The 24,716-nt window shown below is 42.8% G+C and overlaps 1 protein-coding gene across 1 annotated transcript in view; it reads left to right on the forward strand.

The window, feature by feature from the left end:
* Window positions 1-12,393: 12,393 nt before the first annotated feature.
* Window positions 12,394-24,716, forward strand: part of LOC122541155 (RLA class II histocompatibility antigen, DP alpha-1 chain-like) — a 96,521-nt gene continuing 84,198 nt past the window's right edge. Inside the window, exon 1 of the mRNA XM_087979719.1 lies at window positions 12,394-12,553. Coding sequence (XP_087835845.1) covers window positions 12,487-12,553 — 67 coding nt within the window. The 5' untranslated portion in view covers window positions 12,394-12,486. The remainder of the gene's footprint in view (window positions 12,554-24,716) is intronic.

Below are 24,716 nucleotides of genomic sequence, written 5' to 3' on the forward strand. Positions count from 1 at the left end.
CACAATCAGGACTCCCGCCCACCTTCCGAGGACCCCTTTGTCCACCTCCAACACACTGCATCCACCTGGACACCCCGCGCTGGCCTATTACCTGCCCTCGACCTCTTCATTTCCAACTGCCGCCGGGACATTAACCGCCTCAACCTGTCTACCCCCCTCCCCCACTCCAACCTCTCACCCTCACAACGCACAGCCCTCCAATCCCTCTGCTCCAATCCCAACCTCACCATCAAACCAGCAGATAAAGGGGATGCAGTGGTAGTCTGGCGCACTGACCTCTACACCGCTGAAGCCAAACGCCAACTCGAAGACACCTCTTCCTACTGCCCCCTCGACCATGACCCCACCCCCCTTTACCAAACTATCATCTCCCAGACCATACAGAACTCATCAGCTCAGGAGATCTCCCACCCACAGCTTCCAACCTCATAGTCCGGGAGCCCCGCACTGTCCGGTTCTACCTCTTTCCCAAGATCCACAAGCCTGACCACCCTGGCTGACCCATTGTCTCAGCCTGCTCTTGTCCCACAGAACTCATCCCCACCCACCTCAGTTCTGTCCTATTCCCCCGGTCCAGGGAACTCACCCCATACCTTCAGGACACCACTCATGCCCTCCACCTCCTCCAAGACTTCCATTTCCCTGGCCCTGAATGCCTCATCTTCACCATGGATATCCAATCCCTCTACACTTCTATTCGCCATGGCCAGGGCCTCCAAGCCCTTTGTTTCTTTCTCTCCCGACGTCCCCAACAGTACCCTTCCACCGACACTCTCATTCGTTTGGCTGAACTGGTCCTCACCCTTAACAATTTCTCCTTTGAATCCTCCACTTCCTCCAGATGAAAGGGTAGCCATGGGCACACGTATGGGCCCCAGCTATGCCTGTCTCTTTGTTGGCTATGTGTCTATCTTCCGCAGTTACACTGGCACCACTCCCCACCTTTTCCTCCTCTACATTGAAGATTGCATCAATGCCATCTCATGCTCCCGCGAGGAGGTTGAGCAATTCATCAACTTCACCAACACATTCCACCCTGACCTCAAATTCACCTGGACCATCTGAGATATCTCCCTCCCCTTCCTGGACCTCTCCATCCAATGGTGACCAACTCAACACTGACATTTTCTACAAACCCACCGACTCCCACAGCTACCTGGATTACACCTCCTCCCACCCTGTCTTCTGTAAAAATGCTATCCCTTATTCCCAATTCCTCCGCCTCCACCGCATCGATTCCCAGGAGGACCAATTCCACTCCAGGACATCCCAGATGGCCTCCTTCTTCAAAGACCATAATTTCCCCTTCCACGTGGTCAACAATGTCCTCCAGCACATCTCCTCCACTTCCTGCACCTCTGCCCTCGAACCCCACCCCAAAGCTGATGAACTGTTCAACTCCTCGCGGGAGCATGAGGTGGCGCCGATGCAGTCATTGATGTAGTGGAGGAAAAGGTTAGGAGTGGTGCCAGTGTAACTGTGGAAGAGAGACTGTTCCATGTTGCCGACAAAGAGATAGGCATAGCTGGGGCCGATGCGGGTACCCATGGCTACCCCTTTGGTTTGGAGGAAGTTGGAGGATTGGAAGGAGAAGTTGTTGAGGGTGAAGACCAGTTCAGTCAAACGAATGAGAGTGTCGGTGGCAGGGTACTGGTTGGGACAGTGTGAGAGGAATAAACAAAGGGCTTGGAGGCCTTCGTGATGGCGGATAGATGTGTACAGGGACTGGATGTCCATGGTGAAGATAAGGCCAAGGGGGCTGGGGAAACGAAAATCTTGGAGGAGGTGAAGATGTGGGTGGTATCATGAACGTGTGGGGGGGGGGAGTTCTTGGACTAAGGGAGACAGGATGGTGTCAAGAGATGAATTCAGTGGGACAGGAGCAGGCCGAGACAATGGGTCGAGCCGGGGCAGTCAGGTTTGTGTATCTTTGGTAGGAGGTAGAATCAGGCAGTGTGGGGTTCACAGACAATGAAGTTGGAGGCTGTGGATGGGATTACTGCCCTCTTGACCTGTCCATAGTCTTTCCCATCTATCCACTCCACCCTCCTCTCCGACCTATCACATTCTCCCTCACCTTCATCTACTTATCACATTCCCAGCTATCTTCCCCCCAGCCCCACCCCCCTCCTATTTATCTCCTCAGCACCTTAAGCCATGAGCCTTATTCCTGAAGAAGGGCTTTTGCCTGAAACTTCGATTCTCCTGCTCTTCTCATGCTGCCTGACCTGATGTGTTTTTCCAGCACCACACTCTCGACTCTGATCTCCAGCACCTGCAGTCCTCACTTTCTCCTACTCTCATCACCTTGTCTATTCCCCTTTCAGTCTGATTTAGATTATAATTCATTCCTGGGTACTAATTGTAGGACTAAAGCAGAAACTCATCATTAGCTATCAGTCTTTTGGTTAAGGTAAAAGTCACACAGAACCAATTTATAATCCAACAGGTTTATTTGGAAGCACTAGCTTTCGGAGTTCTGCTCCTTCATCAGGTTCCTAGTGGAGAAGGATCATAAGACACAGAATTTATAGCATAAGATCATAGTGTCATACAACTGATGTGATATATTGAACAAACCTAAATTGCTGTTAAGTCTTTCATCTTTTAGAATGGGTTGCAGGTTTCAATTCATTAATGTGTAAATTTGAGAACTTCTTTCAGGTCACATTCTCGAGATAACTTAAGGTTTTATGAAAAAAGTGACATCTCAACTCAGACAGTGCATTAAAGGTGTGAGGTTAGAGGTTGTATGTATTCCTGTCTTGAGTCAGACTGGTTCTATTTCCAAAGTAGGAATTCTGAAGCAGGCACGGAGGAAATCATCAGACAAATTGCAACCCATTCTAAAAGATGAAAGACTTAACAGCAATTTAGGTTTGTTCAATATATCACATCAGTTGTATGACACTATGATCTTTTGCTATAAATTCTGTATCCTATGATCCTGCTCCACTAGCTACCTGATGAAGGAGCAGCACTACAAAAGCTAGTGCTTCCAAATAAACCTGTTGGATTATAACCTGGTGTTGTTTTTAACTCTGTCCGCCCCAATCCAACACGAGCACCTCCAAATCAAGTCTCTTGATTGATATTGAAACCTGAAGCCATTTGTCTTTCAGGAGATGCTACTGGTTAACCAATCTATTGTCCTTGGTATCCCCACTTGAACCCTTCTCACAGCAACAGCCCTTTTAACAAAGTAGCAGTTAATTCTAAAGTTGACTAATGACTGGTGATCATGGTAACGGGAAATGGAGTACTATCCAGCTAAATATCAGTACATTCATAAGTGGATTCATAGTCATTGATGCTTGATTTTCCAAAATTGTTTACTGTGCACAAAAGTGAATTTGTTCAAACAGTGCCTGATCATCAAATTGACCATGCCCCCCCCCCTCCCCCTTGCAACATGTTTGCTCTGATTGCATCTACTTCGCAAAGAGTTTATTTCATAGCACCCAGAATTTCAGGCAAACTAATACCTACAGTATTATTAATTCATTTGTAATAAGCTATAGTTGAAGTGCTTGACAGTCACTGAAGCCTCATTCAGTTCTGTTTCACATACTGCTCCACTGCATGCTGGGGAATGTAAACCAATCAAAGATACTTTACAAACTTAAAAGACCCAGTACAACCCATGGACAAAACCAACGTCATCTACAAAATTCCATGCAAGAACTGCCACAAACACTATGTAGGACAAACAGGAAGAAAGTTAGCCACCAGGATACACGAACACCAGCTAGCCACAAAAAGACATGACACTCTCTCCCTCGTAGCCCTACACACGGACGAAAAAAACCACCATGTCGACTGGGACAACACATTTATTCTGGGACGCTAAGCAAAAACATGTCAGAGAATTCCTAGAGGCCTGGCACTCCAACCACAATGCCATAAACAAACACAGATCTAGATACCATCTATCAACCCCTCAGAAAACGAACAGGAAATGACATCACCACAAACCCCAGGAACCCCATCCAGGAGAAAGATATAAATAGAAAGCAGGAGACAACAGCTTTGCTTCACTTGGAGGTCGCCACTGATGATGTTACCTAGACAGGTAATGAAATGTCTGGATATCAAACCTAGAGCTCAGCGAGCAAACCTACACTCTATACTTTAATATCTAAATGACTGAGCAGCAGGTCAGAGACATAGCAGCTGAGTTTTATGCTGCAATCCACAAATGGAGCCTTCATGTACAGAGAAGTGTAGGAATGTAGAAGCTACATTTGTGGGAAAAATCTACAGCTTATAAAGAACAGATGTGGGACAGGGAAGGGAGTGTAGCAATCAATGGCATTTTAAAATAGGACCTAACCTTTGGTTAGATCTGATACTGTTTAGAATGATTTTCATCAGAAGGGCAGTGCCCATCACGTCCTCCCTGCCTCTCCAATGGAGAATTTCACAGTGCTGTTTTCCTGTCTTCTGTACATAAGCCTGCACATTGTTCCTTTTCAAACAACAGTCTAACTCTCTTTTGAGTGTCTTGATTGAACATGCCTCCACTCTCAGCCAGTGCATTTCAAACCACTCACTGCATGAAAAGCTTTTTCTCATGTCACGTTTATTTCTCTTGCCAATTAATTTAAATCTGTTTACACTTGTTCTGAATCCTGAGCATGGTTTCTCTTTACTTAACTTGGTGTAGACCTCACAGCTAGTGTGCTTCTAATTAAACCTGTTGGACTATAACCTGGTGTTGTGCGATTTTTAACTTTGTACACCCCAGTCCAACACCGGCATCTCCAAATCATAACTACCATCGACTCCATTTCTTTGAATGCCTTAACATCCTTCCTATCTCCTTATTCTTGCACTTTATGCCCTATGAATAAATATTGTGCACTTTATTAAACGCATCTTCAATGACCTATTGACAGTATACCCAGGTCTCTCTGCTCCTCCTTTTGAATTGTACCCCTGATTCTTTTTGGCTCCCTATTCACTGCCTAAAGAAGACATTTCGCTACTTTGAACTTCATCTGCTGCCTGTCCACTCATTCTACCAACCAGTCTGACCTTCTACACTATCTTTCTCACAGTTCACAATGCTTCCAAGTAAATATCATCTGCAAATTTTGAAATTGTGCCCTGTACCCCAAGATCATAAAAACATTGTGGCAGCACCCATGGTTTAAGCACTGGCACTTGCTTGGCTATATCATCTTTCCAGAAGGGATCACAGAGATGTCCACATCACCTGATCTATGACAAGTTCTAAGCACTGTTGGACCATTGCCACCTTATTCAATCAATCATTCCCATCATACTGGCTGCTAAATAGCAGAGACAGCAGAAGCAATGCTGCAAGAAAATTAACATCAAAGCCCTCAAAGATTCCATCAAGATAGCCCTCTCAGTCACCACCTCACAGCCTAGCCCTCATCCCCCAGCAACCAGGAACTACACTGTACCCAGAGTGAATTGCTGGTTCCAATGTCTACAGTAGCAAGCATTCGTATTTGACCACTCTACCAGGAAACATTGAGATTGGTTTAGTGAAAATGACCAAGAGGCACAGGACCTATTCAAGCATAAATGTAAACCTCTTGCAGACTCATTATTTCACCACATCCCAGATGGCCTCCTACTTCAAATTTCCCCTCTGCAATTTCTCCTCCCGTGTGATTAACAATGCCCTCCAGCACATTTCCTCCACTTCCCGCACCTCTGCCCTTGAACCCCGCCCCTCTAATTGCAACAAGGATAGAGCCCCCCTGGTCCTCACCTTCCACCGCACCAACCTCCGGATACACTGCATCATCCTCCACCAATTCCATCACCTACAACAGACTCTACCATCAGGGATATATTTTCCTCCCCACCCCTATCAGTGCAGAAACCATTTCTTCTGTGACTCCTTCGTTAGGTCCACACCCCTCACCAAACCCCCCTCCCCTCACAGTACCTTCCCTTTCCACCGCAAGAGGTGTAAAACCTTCAAAGTTTGTGAGAAGATTTGTAGCTCGGGTGCTCGTTGTTGTGGTTCTGTTCGCCGAGCTGGGAACTTGTGTTGCAGACGTTTCATCCCCTGTCTAGGTGACATCCTCAGTGCTTGGGAGCCTCCTGTGAAGCGCTTCTGTGATCTTTTCTCCGGCATTTATAGTGGTTTGTCTCTGCCGCTTCCGGTTGTCAGTTCCAGCTGTCCGCTGCAGTGGCCGGTATATTGGGACCAGGTCGATGTGCTTATTGATTGGATCCGTGGATGAGTGCCATGCCTCTAGGAATTCCCTGGCTGTTCTCTGTTTGGCTTGTCCTATAATAGTAGTGTTGTCCTAGTCAAACTCATGTTGCTTGTCATCTGAGTGTGTGGCTACTAATGATAGCTGGTCGTGTCATTTCGTGGCTAGTTGGTGTTCATGGATACGGATTGTTAGCTGTCTTCCTGTTTGTCCTATGTAATGTTTTGTGCAGTCCTTACATGGGATTTTGTACACTACGTTGGTTTTGCTCATGCTGGGTATCGGGTCCTTTGTCCTGGTGAGTTGTTGTCTGAGAGTGGCTGTTGGTTTGTGTGCTGTTATGAGTCCTAGTGGTCGTAGTAGTCTGGCTGTCAGTTCAGAAATGTTCTTGATGTATGGTAGTGTGGCTAGTCCTTTGGACTAGAACTAGCCACACTACCATACATCAAAAACATTTCTGAACTGACAGCCAGATTACTGCGACCACTAGGACTCATAACAGCACACAAACCAACAGCCACTCTCAGACAACAACTCACCAGGACAAAGGACCCGATACCCAGCATGAGCAAAACCAACGTAGTGTACAAAATCCCATGTAAGGACTGCACAAAACACTACATAGGACAAACAGGAAGACAGCTAACAATCCGTATCCATGAACACCAACTAGCCATGAAATGACACGACCAGCTATCCTTAGTAGCCACACACTCAGATGACAAGCAACATGAGTTTGACTAGGACAACACTACTATTATAGGACAAGCCAAACAGAGAACAGCCAGGGAATTCCTAGAGGCATGGCACTCATCCACAGATTCAATCAATAAGCACATCGACCTGGTCCCAATATACCGGCCACTGCAGCGGACAGCTGGAACTGACAACCGGAAGCGGCAGAGACAAACCACTATAAATGCCGGAGGAAACACCACTGAAGCGCTTCACAGGAGGCTCCCAAGCGCTGAGGATGTCACCTAGACAGGGGACGAAACGTCTGCAACACAAATTCCCTCGGCGAACAGAACCACAACAGGTGTAAAACCTGCACCCACACCTCCCCTCTCACCTCCACCCAAGGCCCCAAAGGATCCTTACACATCCAAACAGCTCATCTACTGGGTTCGTTGCTGTCGATGTGGTCTCCTCTACAGTGGGGAGACAGGACGCCAACTTGCAGGATGTTTCAGAGAACATCTCTGGGACACATGCACCAACCAACCCCTCTGACCCATGGCCAAACACTTTAAGTCCCCCCTCACTCCACCAATTACATGCAAGTCCTGGGCCTCCTCCACTGCCAAGCCCTAATCACCTGACACCAGGAGGAAGAACGCTTCATCTTCCGCTTTGGACCCTGCAACCACATTCCTCATTTCCCCTCCCCCCACATTATCCCAGATCCAACCCTCTAACTCAGCACCACCTTCATGACCTGTCATATCTGTCCATCTTCCTTTCCACCTATCCGCTCCACCCTCCTCTCTGACCTATTACCATCATCCCGTACCTCCATCTACCTATCACATTCCCATCTACCTTCCCCCCAGCCCTACCCCCCTCCCATTTATCTCTCAGCTCCCTTGAACCACCACCACCACCCCTTACCCACCTCCCCCAATACCCACACCCCTCCCCTTCCCCACCCTTTCTTGATGAAGGGCTTATGCCTGAAACATCGACTCCCCTGCACCTCTGATGCTGCCTGACTGGCTGTGCTTTTCCAGCACCACACTTTTAGACCCTTCACTACACTTCAAGAAAAAAGCAGCAAAAAAGGACTGTTATTTTGGAAATATAAACAGGGAGAATTAAAGAACTGTTTTGCAGAGAATGCACTTTTTCTTAACTATTACTTTGCTATTTATTTTTAAACAACCGGAAGCAAAAGTAGAACTGTAGAAATTGTTCACTTGTTGGTTACACATGGTCATGTAACTTTTGAAGGAGTTGAATTTGATATTTTGTGAGACATGCTCACACCAAGTATTTTGAGTGAAAAAACTGTCCATTAACACTTTCAGATTAGCTTTAAGTTGCAGATGGTCACAGACTCGAGGGTCAATTGTACTCAGAAAGCATGCAAACCAAAACAGGTCCCTTTCTTTCTCCCTCTGTGAGTGGATGAAACCCAATACTCAAAGCCTCAGGAAAGACAAATTTCTACCTCAAATCAAAACCTGCATTCAACTAACCAGCTCCTAAATCAGAAATTCTCTGCTGTCAACAACAATTTGCTATTACCTCTAAATAGTGAAATAAGTATGAGGAAGTTACCTCATTCCATTCTTAAGGTGGGGATTTTTGATCCATGGAATTTGTTTCCTTTTGCTTATGTTTCCCACCCCGATACTTTTGCAAAGCTTTGTCTTATCTACGCTGTGCATGAGTACTAGGATTTAAAGGGGGTCTGGTTTAAATTTACTAATTAATCAGTAAGAATCCAATTTCCAATATGTTAAAGGATAATTTTATTTATAATAAATAAGATTATTCTCTTGCGTTTTGAGGAAACCTGATATGAGCTTCTTTTATCTTAGGTAATGGCCGAAGGAATGTAGAGTTGAGGTTGCAAACGGTTCAGCCATGAAATGTTTTAATGGCGTAGCATACTCGAGGGGGAAATTACCTACTCCTCATCCTAATTAGTATGTTCACAGGTCTTCCTTATCATTCACCACAACACTGTCGGCTGAAATTTACTAGAAATCAGCTCAAAGTGTCAATATTGGCAAGTTTCATAGAGGGTTTCTCTTTGTGAGACCTAGAGAGTTTTCTCATGCTATTCTTCCCAAACTCATCTTATTACATATAAAATACACTCCTATGGCATTGTATTTTCACGTTCACCACAGGCAGAAGGACTAGCTACTTATGGGATCTTCTGGAGTTCCCGGGCCTTGCTATTTCTAAAGTGAAGTCCTGAACCCAGTAAAACCCTGACAGCTTTCTGCAGCCCTTCACAGTTCCCATCAATTGCTCCAGATGTGTACTACACAGGTAATTGGGGTATCCTGTTTTGCCAACAGGGACATGGACATCCTAGTGGACGGAGGCTAAGTGGCAGTCATTGTCCATGAATTGTGTCCTGAGATGTTGATTTCTAAATATGTTCCAGAGAGACAACTGGTGAGCTAGAATCACCAGATTAGCAGCCTGACTTTCATGTCAGGAATTGTCACCATTTAGTTTCTGTCTGGCAGACGGGAAACTGCATATTAATGGAGCTGATTAAATAATGATAAGATTTTAATGCATGTTAACACAGGCAAACAGACCTCTCCCTATTTACTGGGGAGAATCTCAACTTGTTATTCAACACTTGGTTGGAAAATATGACAATTTGCTCGAGACATAGGGAACATCTTCAGTTTGTTTGCATTCTTTCATGAGATTTGGGTGTCACTGGCTGGACCAGCATTTATTGCCTGTCCCTAGTTGCCCCTTGAGAAGGTAGGGGTGAGACACCTTCCTGAACTAATGCAGTCCATGTGCTATAAGTAGACCCACAATTAATTCAGTCCTGTGTGTGAGATTGGTCCATGCCAGGAGCTTCAAAAGGCCTAATAGTTAAGGAGCAGTCTGCTTTACACAATGTCCCATTCTCTTTCTATTAATTTACTTGAAGATGATATTGGCTGTAACATTCAGCCTTGTAATACTTTTGTTTTGTTGTTTAATAATTTTGTTGCCATAGTGTCTGGTTATGGTCAGAATGGTCGCTCCTGACTACTTATGGTGCAGGTTGTGTGAATCATTAGGCAGAATCTTACCAGGCACTGAATAACATGGGCACAGGCAGAAAATTGGGAAAATAATATGAGTCCAACATTGAACATACAGTGGCTACAAGAGCAGGTCAGAGACTAGGAATACTGTGGCAAGTAATTCGCTTCCTGAATCTCGCAAAGCCTGTCCACCATCTACAAGGCACAAGTAAGGAGTGTGATGGAATACTCCCCACTTGCCTGGATGGATGCAGCTCCAAAAACATTCAAGAAATTTGACACCGTCCAGGACAAAGCACCCTGTTTGATTGGCACCACATCTACAAACATCCACTCCCTCCATCACCGGCGCTCAGTAGCAGCAGTGTGTACTATCTACAAGATGTACCATAGAAATTCACCAAAGATCATTAGACAGTACCTTCCAAACCCACAACCAGTTCCATCTAGAAGGATAAGGGCAGCTCATGGGAACACCATCTCCTTCAGGTTTCCCTCCAAGCCACTTACCATCCTGACTTGGAAACATATTGCCATTCCTTCATTGTTGCTGGGTTAAAATCCTGGAATTCCCTCCCAAACGGCATTGTAGGTGAACATACAACACATGAAGTCCAGTTGCTCAAGAAGGCAACTAACCATCACATTCTCAATGGCAATGTGGGACCTCAATAAATGCTGGCCCAGCCAGTGATGCTCACATCCTACGAGTCTTGTTGTTCAGGACTCGTACTCAGAGACTCACTGGATTGGTGAGGTTAAAAATCACACAACGCCAGGTTTTAATCCATCATATTTATTTGGAAGTTAAACTTAAACAAATTTAGATTTGATATATCAATTCAGCTGCTTGATACTGTAGTTATTTTGCTATAAATTCTGTGTCTTCTGGTCCTACTTCACAACCACCTGATGAAGGACCAGTGCTCCAAAACCTCGTGCTTCAAATAAACCTGTTGGACTATAACTGGTGTTGTGTGATTTTTAACTTTGTCCACCTCAATCCACATCATGGATTGGTAAGAGAATGCAAAATTACTCCTGCAGGGGGAGACATTGTAAAGGCACTCTGTTTCACAAACTGAAGTTCAATTTCAACATTCTGTGTGAATTTGGATTCAACATTTGACCCAGTAACAGCCAGATTGTATTTGAATTAGTTTATAGAGTAAGCTGGACTCCACATACGACAATCCTGGGCAATTCGGAATGTTGCTCAGGAGAATTATCATTTCTTCATGATGTGGAAAATGGATCAGCTTCCCAGTCAAAAATTGTATGAACATTCTTGCTGTTGAGTTGATGCCACAGTGTCCAAGTCTCTGCTCAGCATTCACTGGGATACAAAGTGGACTTCATCTGTGTAAAACAACCAATAGTGTATTTCATCACTCGCTTACTGAATCAATCAGCTCAATGGAAAAGGGGACGTGAAATTATGTAAAAGCAACTACAAATTTGGTAACATCCATTCTGCACACCTCCAGCGGCAGATTTCTATATTTTATTTGCTACCCCGAATCTGATAGCTGATCAGACTTCCAACGAAGACAGTCAATGTGATACATCCACTCATATTTAATTCATTCTGATGCTTCAAGCCCACCTCTGATATAGGCAATGCTGGGGGGAAAACTCCGGTCTTGTAATTTTTCAGCCAGTTGCTGGATGATTAATTGCTTTGGGAACATGATGGGACACTGGGAATGTGATCGCTTTAGACCATGTGTGTAATAGGTTCAAAAGGTGAAGCAATGCTGGCAGTAAACATATACACATCATCATAAACATATACACATCATCAAGAGTTTGTCAGGATCAAGTATATTTATGCTTGTCACAAGGCAAAGAAGAAGAGATTGGGAAGAAGTAATGACAGCAACTGACCATCGATTAAAAGGAGCAAAGTCCCCAAACTCAAACCTGAAATATTTTCAACCCTTGCGATTTTGTGATTTTGACTGACTGATGCGTCTGTCCCACCTTATATTAACCTTGCACCCTCCGTTAGAAACATCTTCAGCAAAGGGGAAAGGAGAAAAAGCAACAAAGAGGGGAGAGTTCTGAATATTTGCTGAAATTTTCTATCATTTCTATAATTTTCTGTTTTCCTCACCCTGTAAAGACTGTTCATTTAATGGATAGATGTGGGGTCTCACCTGAGAATTTGGAACAGACATGGAGGAAATTAGCAGATACTGAAGACAGTAACATTATTACCATAACCTATTAGTTCAATACAAGTAAACAGATATCTCTTCACATCCAAAGATCTCTACACAAAATATCTTCATCTCACTGCTATTTATTCTCGAATAAAGCTCAGGGCTCAGAGCAAGTCAGAACAGGCTTGGATTTCACCTGGAAACAGCTGATGGAGGAGATCTCTATTTGTGATTGGCTTATTAATGCTAAACCACACGTCAATTACACAAATATACTTCACTACAGTGAGTGAGATAGAAACTAACTTGAGAGAGAGAAAAACACAGCAATCCAGGAGGAGCTGGCACCGAGTGTACACTGTCGCCTCTCACAGAATCAAGAAACTCAGAATGGAAGCAAGGAATTACTTTTCTGTGTTGGTGCTGGTTTTGATTCATGGAGCCTGGGCTGGAAAATGTGAGTTTTAAAACGACAAGTTATAAATATATTATAAATATCAACACATGTTCTCTGATTACTGGGAGTGCAGCCTGTGGGTTTTTTTTATATCAATAACCCTGACCTCACTGGGTACAGTGTGGTGTTAGTGATGTTCTTTTCAACCTGAGTTGGTACATTATAGCAAGTGTTGCGTCCCGCCCAATTCCATTTAAAGCATGGAATGTCACAGTAATACGATTTTTGTTTCCTCAGAATCTTTTTCTTTAAAATTGTCCTGGATTTTCCAGTCGTGTGAAACCTTGAAAGGTGTTACTCTGGAGTTTGTGCTCGCCAACAAAAGCACAGAGTCCCTGAGTCCTTGCGCCGTCTGTATTTAAAGATCTTATTCAGGACGCAAGCTGTAGCATTTAGGATCAGGGCGAGCAATCAGCTGTTGAATGTTCTCTGAAATACACAGTCTACACCTGGATATGTGAAATATTTAATCCAATGTAAAATTATACACATACACAGAAGAAGAAATGTGGTATCAAAGGGATAAGCAAGATTGAAAGAAAAAATAACATGGATTTTTGAAAAATCTCCGACTTTAATTAAAATCTGAAGGAATGGGACTCTGTGCTTCGAGAAGTTGATTTTCAGTTCCAAAATGTTTATTTGGTTGCGATTAAGATTTTTGACCCATTTAAGGAATCCTTTGTGGAGAAGTACTGTAACTTCATACCCTTCATTTGTTTTAATTAATTCCGAGACTGTGAGGAGCAGCGCAAAGCAGAGCCTTCAAATCAGCCCTTTCTGAATCCAGCACTTTATTGCACTTGTGTTGACATGTGTAGTGGTGTCTGATGTCCTCCTTGACCAAGCTGAGCTCTGACACTGTCACATACAGACCTGGAAAATTCGGGTCAATTCAATAAAGCTCAATTTCCAGTCACTGATTAAAGTGAACTGATAGTTCAACAGTTTCGAGAAGAGGCCAATTAGAGTATTGACAGTAAGCCTGTGGTAGTAGTTGAAGATGATTGATTGGAAGGTTGTATTTTGGGGAGATAGGAAATTAAAAGCAAAGAGCAGGCTCGGGCTAAACTGGAGGCCTGTCGTTCAGAAAAGCATTCATTCGGAAATCACAGAGACAGTATAGTGAGATATGATATACTGCTTGATTTTAGTGTTTGTACAATTTGGAGTAATAATTTATTGTCAAGATAATAAAAATTCGCACAATATAAAATGAACTTGCTCGGCTGGCCTCCCTTCACTGAGAGGTCATGTTTCTGTACCTAATTCTGAGTCATTTCTCTTGTATTTCATCCTTCTCAGTCTTTTGCTGCCTAACTGACAAAGCTGTGCCCTAATTTATATTTCTCTGACTTTACACATCTGTATTCTAACCTCTATCTTATATTTGCTATTCACAGCCAAAAATGATTCAAGGAATGTGAAGCATTTTTCCAATTGCTATAAAATGCTTGCAAATAGTTTGCCATGTACAGTCTATGAGAGGAGTACAATTGTTGGCCATTAAACATCTTATTTAGCGAGAATTGCAGAACCATCATCTTAATCTTGGATATTGTACAGTCTGTTTAAAAAAGAGAAATTTTTCCCAATAGTTTCCATGAGAAAATGGTCAAAAATGACAGTTACAGAAGTAATATGACCCCAAATTATGGTATTTGACTGTCAAATTAAGTTGTATGATGTTACCAGTACTAAGATAAGAAGTTGAATAGTCAAAGACTTATGTCCTAAGACTGTCAACCTCTTAACCTGAATTTTCTTCACACAGTACCAAAGTGTTTGAATTATTAATCAGCAATACTCTGGTGGTAGCTTATCATTATTAATACCTCAATCTTCACTACAAAGTCCTCCTTCATTCAACAAGCCTTTTAATAGTTGACCAACCACGTATAGAAATAACAGATAATGGCTGGGATTTTACATTTTGGACTTGTAAAATTTATACGTTTGTGGGATATTATCCAAAACTCATTGTGTATTATCCAATGCCTTTCTCTAACTGAAGACAACATTGTGCAGTACGTAGTACTCCTCCCTCTGAGCCAGAGGTTCCATGCCATGATATACGTGTCCATAACATAGTCGAGCGTGTGTTGCTGGAAAAGCACAGCCAGTCAGGCAGCATCCAAGGAGCAGGAGAGTCAACGTTTCGAACATAAGCCCTTCATCAGGAATGCTGCCTTGGATGCTGCCTGACCTGATGGGCTTTTCCAGCACTACATCCTCAACTCTGATCTCCAGCATCTGCAGTCCTTACTTTCTCCTCCGTGTCCGTAACTTACCCAAACAAATTAATTATCAACTTGCAAACACTTGGTGTTAAATCTGAGAGCCATCCACCAAAATTATGCAAGCCTTACTTCTATAAAGATTTTCATTTCTAAATTATACAAGTTTTGACGATGGGAAAAAAAGCTAGTTCACTTCCTATTGGTGGTGGAAGTATCAGTTCCCTTTCTCATTGGCTGGGAAGGTGTTTGCTTAAAGAGGCTGAGCTAATTGCAAGGGCTTATGGGGCAGAAAAATTTAAGATCCTAGATCCCGTTCCAATGACCAGGTGAGGAGGGTGAATGAATTCCTCCCTTGTCAAGCTGCTCAGTTAGCAACAACAAATGTTTAAAATTCTTTTTTTCCAAGTATAAGGCCGTATGTCTCTTTACAATTAAAATGTAGTTAACTAGTTCACCAGAAACAATAAGGAGCCAATTGCAAACTCTCCTCAGCAAATATATGAGGAAGGAGTCGGAGTACAGCAGTTGACAAATTGCAGGAGCAGGATATGACTATGAGTAGGACAAGTATAGAGATCCAGAATTTAGCTTTGGAGGAGTTTCAGGAGTTCAATAGGTACAAGATTCTTACTCCTGATACTATTCTCTACAACAAAGACTGAAGGCTGTATCAAAATTCAGGGCCAGAGAGGAACGTGAAAAGGGAGAAGAAGCATCCAATTGTTAAGCTCTACGTAGGTACCAACAACGTGGGTAGGACTGGGAAAGAGATTCTGCTTATGAACATCTCTGCTAAATTACAAAGCAGCAACACACAGTAACAATCTCCAGATTGCTACCTGAACCACATGCAAATTTGTCATTGGGTAAATAACATTAAATAGCTAAATATATGACTCACAGATTAGTGTGGGATAAATAGATTCTGATTTAGGGAACACTGACACCAATACTGGGAAAAGAGCTGTTCTCTTGCAATGGGCTTCACCAATGTCCTAGCTAATCATATAACAAGGGTTGCAGATAAACTGATTAATGGAAGGGTAGAAAGGTGCACTTAAAAAAATCAAAAAGAAAACAGAGAGCAGAGGTACAGGTTAGTGCCAAGGTGAACAATAATCACTATGTGATAGGAAGGGGTCTAAAATATATACAGAAGATAACAACAGGTTCGAACCAATGCATGTAATAATAGCAGATTGTCAAAGCGTAGGCTCATTATCGAAATGCACACAACATTTGTAACCAGATAGATGACTGGATGGCACAAACAGGAATAAATGATGATTATAGCTGCTACCAAGATGTGGTTGCAAGGATAAGACTAGTAATTTAATATTCAAGAATATTCAATGTTTGGGAAGAATAGGCAGAAAGAAATAAGTAATGGGGTAGCATTTTTAATAAAGGACCACTACAATATCATGGTAATTAGTGCTATAGGTGCAACAGATAACAATATGGAATCAGTTAGCGTAGACATAGGAATAACAAGGGATAGAAGATACAGGTGGGGGTCATGTAAAGGCTCCTGAAGAATTGTCTCTCTGATAGATAAAGTATAAAGCAGAAATAATGATGCTGTGTAAGAAGAACACTACAATTGTCTTGGGTGATTTTAATCTGCGTGTCAAGTGGACAAATCAGGTGATCAAGGGTAACGTGGAAGCTGAGTTTGTAGAATGCATTAGGAACTGTTTCTTAGAGTAGTACATTGCACAGCCTTCCCATGAACAGGTTAGTTTTTGTAAGGAAGTAAGATTGATCAGAGATCTCAAAGTTAATTATTCACTTGGGGATAGTGATCACAATATGGTAGAATTTCAAATTCAGTTTGAGGGAGAGCAAACAGAAATGTGAAGAAAGAGTTGTGCAAGAGTTGGCCTGGAAAATATACTAAATTATACAGTTCGCCAGGACACGGGTGCCATCATGGTTCAAATGAAGCCCATCACAAGAGAACATCTGTACTTCTTCAGTACTAGAGTTAGCAGAGGAGCAGTGGCAGACGTTTAGAAAATACTTCATAATACTCAGAGAATGTTAATTCAGGTCAGAAGGAAGGATTCAATGAGAAGGATGAACCAACTGTAGTTAAAAGAGGCACTAAAGGAGAGTATCTAATAAATAAAAGCATACAAAGTGGCAGAAACTTGCGGTAGGCCAGAGGACTGGGAATTATTTTAGGAGCAAGCAGCAGTTGGCTAAAAAACTAATAAAGAGGGAGAAAATCGATTATGCTAATAAATTAGCATGAAATATGGAAACAAAACATCAAGACTTTCTAAAGGTACATAAAAAGAGAATACCTAAAATAAGAAAACGAGGTCAAAACTGGGGAATTGATAAAAGAATAGGTAAATGGCCAACAATTTAAAACAATATTTTGCATCGGTCTTCAATATAGAGGACACTAATAACATCCAAAGACAACAGATAAGCAAGTGAGAGGAAAGATCTTGTCACAGTTTCTATCATGAGAGTCAAAATACATGTCAAACTAATGAGATTGAAGGTAGACACTTCACCAGAACCTGATTATCTGCATCCAAGGGATTTTAAGAAAATGGCTGTGAAAGTGGAAGTGGCTGTGAAAGTGAGGGTGGAAATATTCCAGAATTCACAATGTTCCAAGAGAATAATTTGGTGAATTGGAAAAACATCAATGTGACTTTTCTGTTCAAGAAAAGAGAAAAATCAGAAATTAGGAAATTATAAGCCAGTTAGCCTAACAACCATTGTTGGATAGATTGCTTAAAGCAATCAAACAGAGCTAACCTGATTTTGTGAAAGGGAAATGTTTGACAAATTTGCCAGAGTTCTTTGAGGATATAACAAACAGATAAAGGTGAACCAGTAGATGTGGTGTATTTGGACTTCCAGAAAGAATTTGATAAGGTGCCATGTAAAAGGGTTTGCACAAGGTAGGGTCTCTTGGTATTAGGGCTAATGTATTAGCATGGACTGAGGATTGGTTAACACACATAGAAGACAGATAGTTGGGATTAATGGTCTTCTTCAAATTGGAAAGTCATAACTAATGGTGTATCACAAGGACCTGTCCTCAGGCCTCAATTATTTATTATCTATATTAATGACTTGGAGAAGACAGTAGAGCATAATGTGCACAAATTTGCTGATGATATAAAAATTGGTGAGAGGACATGATGTGATGAGGAAATAAGAAATACGTATGAGGCAGTTAATAGGTTGGGTGAATGAGCAAAAACATGACAGATGTAATTTAGTGAAGGAAAGTGTGGGGTCTTGCACTTTGATGGGAAGAATCAAGAGTCAGGCTTTATTTAAATTTCAAGGAGACTCCAAATAAATTTCAGTAACAGAGGGATCTGGGCTTTCTTGTGTATGAAACACAAAATGTTAACATGCAGGTGCAACAAGTAATGAAAACGGCAAATGGGATTTTGGCCTTTATTGCAAGGGGCTTGGAGTTTAAAAATAAGGAGGTCTTGTTATAACTGTACAAGGTGTTGATGAGGCCACTGTGTCTAGTTTTGGTCCCTGTGTTTAAGAAAGAATACACTGACATTGGAGACAGTTCAAAAGAGATTCACTTGGCTGATTCCTGGTATGATGAGGTTCACTTGTCATGAATGAACAAATAGGTCAGACCTTTTTTCATTAAAGTTTAGAAGAATGAGAGTGATATTTTTGAAATATACAGGATTCCAATAGGGCTTGTTTGGATAAATGTTGAGAAGATGTTTCCACTACTGAGGGAATCTCACAATAGGGGACACAATTATAGGAGACGGGACACTCATTTAAAACTGAGACACAAAGGCATTTCTTCTCTCAGAGACTAGTGACTATCTGGAATTCTCTATCCTCGAGAGTTGTCTGTGCTAGATTTCTTAAAGTATTTAAAGAGGAGGTAGATTGGTTTTTGAAACATCAAAGAATTGAGGTCTGAGTCAGATTACATCTTGTTGAATGTTGGAGCAGGCTTGAGAGGCCAAATGGCCTATTCCTGCTCCTATTTCTTATGTTCTTATGAGCCTGCTCCACCATTCAGTAAGATCATGACTGCAACCTCAAATCTATACTCCCGTGTACTCCGCTAACCTTTCACTCCCTTAATTAACAAGAATCTATCCAAATGTTTCTTACAAATATTCAAGGTTTCTGCTTCTACCTGGAAACACCCTCTCCATGTCTACTCTGTCATAGAGTCATAGAAATGTACAGCATGGAAACAGACCCTTCGGTCCAACCCGTCCATGCCGACTAGATATCCCAACCCAATCTAATCAAGTCACCTCTTACTCATCCAAACTCTAGTGGATACATGCTTAGCCTGTATAACCTTTCCACATAAAATAACCCACACAATTCCAGGTAAATGTATAAGTAAGTCTTCAATGCATTTACATCCTTCCTGTAATAAGATGACCAATACTGTGACCAGTACTCCAGATGCAGTCTCACCAGTACTTTGTGTAGCTGAAGCAGCACCTCTTTATTTTTGTATTCAATTCCCTTTGCAGTAAATTATAACCTTTTTTTCCACCCTCAGTAGTAGAAACATCTTCTCAACATTTATCCAAACAAGCCCTATTGGAATCTTGTATATTTCCTAATTATTTCTTGTTCCTTTTGTGATTAATGCTTTAGGACACCCAGATTCTCTGCATCTCAATGTTCACCATTTAGATCATTTTTACACAACACCAAGTTAGAGTCCAATAGGTTTGTTTGGAAGTACAAGCTTTCGGAGCACTGCTTCTTCATCAGATAATTAACAGCAATCTAGGTTTGTTCAATATATTGCATCAGTTGATCTTATGTGATAAATTCTGTGTCCTATGATCCTGTCCCAACAGCTACCTGATGAAGGAGCAGCGCTCCGAAAGCTAGTACTTCCAAATAAACCTGTTGGACTATAACATAGTACTGAAAAATGTGTTGCTGGAAAAGCGCAGCAGGTCAGGCAGCATCCAAGGAGCAGGAGAATTGACATTTCGGGCATAAGCCCTTCTTCAGGAGTGAGGAGGGTGTGCCAAGCAGGCTTAGATAAAAGGTAGGGAGGAGGGAACTTGGGGGAGGGGCTAGAGATGTTCTCTGAAACATTCTACAAGTAGGCGGCGGAGTTACACCTCCTCCCACCCTGCCCCCTGTAAAACGCCATCCCATATTCCCAATTCCTTCGTCTCCGCCGTATCTGCTCCCAGGAGGACCAGTTCCAAAACAGTACAACCCAGATGGCCTCCTTCTTCAAAGACTGCAATTTCCCCCCAGACGTGATCGACGATGCCCTCCAGTGCATCTCCTCCACTTCCCGCTCCTCCGCCCTTGAACCCTGCCCCTCCAATCGCCACCAGGACAGAACCCCACTGGTCCTCACCTACCACCCCACCAACCTCCAGATACATCGTATCATCCGCCGTCATTTCCACCACCTCCAAATGAATCCCACCACCAAGGATATATTTCCCTCCCCATCCCTATCAGCATTCAGGAGCGACCACTCCCTCTGCGACTCCCTCATCAGGTCCACACCCCCCACCAACCCAACCTCCACTCCCGGCACCTTCCCCTGTAACCGCAAGAAATGCAAAACTTGTGCCCACACCTCTCCCCTCACTTCCCTCCAAGGCCCCAAGGGATCCTTCCATATCCATCACAAATTCACCTGCACCTCCACACACATTATTTACTGCATTCACTGCACCCAATGTGGCCTCCTATACATTGGGGAGACAAGCCGCCTACTTGCAGAACATTTCAGGGAACACCACTGGGACACCCGCACCAACCAACCCAACCACCCCGTGGCTCAACACTTCAACTCCCCCTCCCACTCCACCAAGGACATGCAGGTCCTTAGCCTCCTCCATCGCCAGACCATGGCAACACGACGCCTGGAGGAAGAGTGCCTCATCTTCTGCCTAGGAACCCTCCAACCACAAGGGATGAATGCAGATTTCTCCAGCTTCCCCATTTCCCCTCCCCCCCACCTTATCTCAGTCCCAACCCTCAGACTCAGCACCGCCTTCTTGACCTGCAATCTTTTTCCCGACCTCTCCGCCCCCATCCGCTCTCCGGCCTATCACCTTCACCTTAACCTCCTTCCACCTATTGCATTCCCAACGCCCCTCCCCCAAGTCCCTCCTCCCTACCTTTTATCTTAGCCTATTTGGCACACCTCCCTCATTCCTGAAGAAGGGCTTAAGCCCGAAACGTCGATTCTCTTGCTCCTTGGATGCTGCCTGACCTGCTGCGCTTTTCCAGAAACACATTTTTCAGCTCTGATCTCCAGCATCCACAGTCCTATAACATAGTGCTGTGTGACTTTTAACTTTGTCCACCCCAGTCCAACACTAGCACCTCCAACATCATTTAGGTCAATGTCACATTTTCTCACCTGATATTCCATTTGCCAGATCTTTGCCTCTCATAATCTCCTTTTGTCCTCTTCAAATGTTACTTCCTTTTTTGTGTGTTATCCGCAAATTTGGCAATACCTATATCTTCACTCATTTCATCCAAAAGATGTTTATAAATAGTAAACAATTCAGGTCACAGCAGATCTCTGTGGCATGCCACTCATGACATGCTGCCAACCTACAAAAGACCCATTTGTGCCTATGCTCTGTTTCCAGTTACTTAGTCAGTCTTCTATCCATTCCAATGGGCAATGCCTTTCACTGCAATCTTTTATTTCCTATAAATACTTCTGATCTGACGTTTTATAATATGTCAACAGAAAATCAAAATACAGTACGTTCATGGGTTCCCCTTTATTCACAGCACACATTGCTTTCTCCAAGAACTCTGACAGATGGATTAAACATTTCCCCTTTACAAAACCATGTTGGCTCAGCCTGATTTCCTTGAACTTATCAGTGCCCTGCTATAATTTCTTTAATGGCTTCTAATAATTTTCCAATGGCTATGAGCTAGCTGGCTTGTAGTTTCCTGCTCTCTGTATCCTTCTCTTGTAGAATAACTAAATAACATTAGGCATCATCCTATCTAATACAACATTGAAACCAATAAGCCCGACTGTGACCAAGGTGACCATTAGTAAGTTTGTACATCAGGCAGTCTTCAGTTGACACTACTGTTTGGCCTGACTCAATGTGTCTGTCTGTGCTTAGTCATCCTTGGAGCACATGGTGTTCATTTCTTCAGGCTTTCCATTATCAGTGACCATGGGAGGGATAGGACTGGATCATCCACTCAGGGACCAAATTTTTATTTTAAGCTTCATTTAACTTATTTTTAATTTATTCATTAATGGTCTCATCTCCTTAGCGGAAGGCACTTTCTGAACTCTCAAAGTGGATGACCAAATTGATCCCAATTGAAAATAATATAAAAGAGTTAACAGTCGATCCCAAATGGAATAAGTAAGCAGCAAATCTTGTAGGTTACACATGCAAATCACCATTTAATAGGGAGTGACCTCAGCTTCTAATGAGGTGGTTATTTGTCTTGTTTTGTACTGACCAATCTGCATTTTATTTTACGAAGACATACTTTATTTGTAAAATGTGTAAAGATATATTACACGATAATGCCAATGTAAAACTACAGAAAATGCAAAATAGATCAATACTTTACAATACAGAATGTGTCGTTCTGAGGTACTTCATTACAACTATAGGACATATTTACAACCCACATTTCATGTTAAACAAACAGCCTGAGCAATTTTTCACAGTTTCTAGTGCAGTATATGACGGTGGAAGGGATATATCGGCTTTTTTCCATTGAGTCTTTATAGAATCTGCAACAAGCTTTACTCAGCACATGGTAATGGAACAAGCCAATCTGTAACACTCAGTTATCCACAGCTCTTTGTGCTAGAGGACAAGTGAGTTTCAGAGAGACAGAAGATTGTCTTTCACCATGTTGCTGGTTCTCCAGCAGCAGGCCACTGCTATCTCAATCTGTGTGCATGGGAATAACCCTACTGAGCACACAGGACCTAGTCATTTTCATTGTTGAGCTGTTTGGGATGAAACTCAACAAAATCCACTCTTTTCAGACCTGCTCTGCAAATGAAAATTCCAGAAAGAAGTGTGTGATGGTCTGTTCCTTACAACTGCCACTTGAAGGGCAAGACACATTGAGTGAGTGGGTAAAGGTCTGGCAGATGGAATACAATGTTGATAAATGTGAACATTTTGGTAGGAGTAACAGTAAAAAGCATTTTTACTTGAATGGTAAAAAAGTTGCAGCATGTTGCTATGCAGAGGGACCTAGGTGTCCTTGTGCATGAATCATAGAAGGTTGGTCTCCAGGTACAACAGGGAATTAAGAAGGCAAATGGAATGTTGTCCTTCATTGCTAAAGGGGTTGAGTTTAAAAGCAGAGATATAATGTTGCAGCTGTACGGGGTACTGGTGAGACCACAGCTGGAATGCTGTGTGCAGTTTTGGTCTCCTTACTTGTGAAAGGATGTACTGGCGCTGGAGGGGGTGCAGAGGAGGGTCACTAGGTTGATTCTGGAGTTGAGGGGGTTGGCTTATTAGGAGAGGCTGAGTAGACTGGGATTATATTAATTGGAATTTCGAAGATTGAGGGGGGATCTTATAGAAACATATACAATTATGAAGGGAATAGTTAAGACAGAAGTAGAGAGGATGTTTCTATTGGCGGGGGAAATTAGGACAAGAGGGCACAGCCTCAAAGCTAGGGGGAGCAGGTTTAGGATGGAACTGAGAAGGAACTTCTTCACCCAGAGGGTTGTGAATCTCTGGAACTCCCTGCCCAGTGAAGTAGTTAATGCTACTTCAGTAAATGTTTTTATAGGTAAAGTAGATACTTTTTTGAACAATAAAGGAATTAAGGGATATAGTGAGAGGGCGGGTAAGTGGAGCTGAGGCCATGGAAAGATCAGCCACGATTTTATTGAATGGTGAAGCAGGCTCGATGGGCCAGACGGCCTACTCCTGCTCCTAGTTCTTACATAGGGGGAGTGAAACTGCCAATGTGCAGAAAGAATTAATCTACAATCCTGTGTGGGTCTTGCTGGGGAAAACCAATAGAATTCTTCATTAATATCTCTCCACCCCAATGGCACCCAACCTCATTCCTAATGAAGGGCTTTTGCCCGAAACGTTGATTTCCCTGCTCCTCGGATGCTGCCTGACCTGCTGTGCTTTTCTAGCACCACACTGATCTTGACTCTAATCTCCAGCATTTGCAGTCCCCACTTCCGCCTTGTTCATTGATGTGAAGAGTGAAATGCAAGCATTCGTCGGTTGGTGCAGATTCACTACCCACAGATTCACAGACTCAGGGTCAGCCCCAGACGGATTGTGCAGTCCTTCATGATAGGTCTGTTGTAGCACTGTCTGTATTTTTGTGTTATCATGGGAGATCCATGGCTCTATCTCCTGGGATTACAGGAAATCCAAAACCATGGTCCTGAATCTAAATAAAGGGAGCTATGAAGGTATAGTGTGTGAATTGGCAAGGCTATATTGGGGAACCTTACTAAAAGAATTGACAGTGGATAGGCAGCTGCCATATTTAAAGATTATGTGCATGAATTTCAACAGTTACTCATTCCTTTTGGGATACCAATAAAAGAGGAAAAGTGGTACAAACATGGCTTACAAAGTAAATTGGAGATAACATTAGATCCAAAGAGACTACAAAATGACCAGAAAGAGCAGCAAGCTTGAGGAGTGAGAGCAACTTAAAAGTTAGCAAAAATGTTTGATCACCCAAATACATCAAAGACTCAAGGATGTCTTACTCCCTACCTCTGTTTGACAGGTTCTGGGCTAGCTGTTAGGTCCAGTAAGCAATCCATTCAGAGTCACCCATGCGTCCAGATGGGTATATGAATAGGAAGGGTTTAGAAGGATATGGGCCAAGTGCTGACAAATGGGACTAGATTAGGTTGGGATATCTGGTCAGCATGGACAAGTTGGACCGGAGGATCT

The sequence above is a fragment of the Chiloscyllium plagiosum genome, unplaced genomic scaffold, assembly GCF_037043375.1.
Source record: "Chiloscyllium plagiosum isolate Xiang-an unplaced genomic scaffold, Cpla_swu_hap1 HiC_scaffold_35, whole genome shotgun sequence".
Classification (NCBI taxonomy): domain Eukaryota; kingdom Metazoa; phylum Chordata; class Chondrichthyes; order Orectolobiformes; family Hemiscylliidae; genus Chiloscyllium; species Chiloscyllium plagiosum.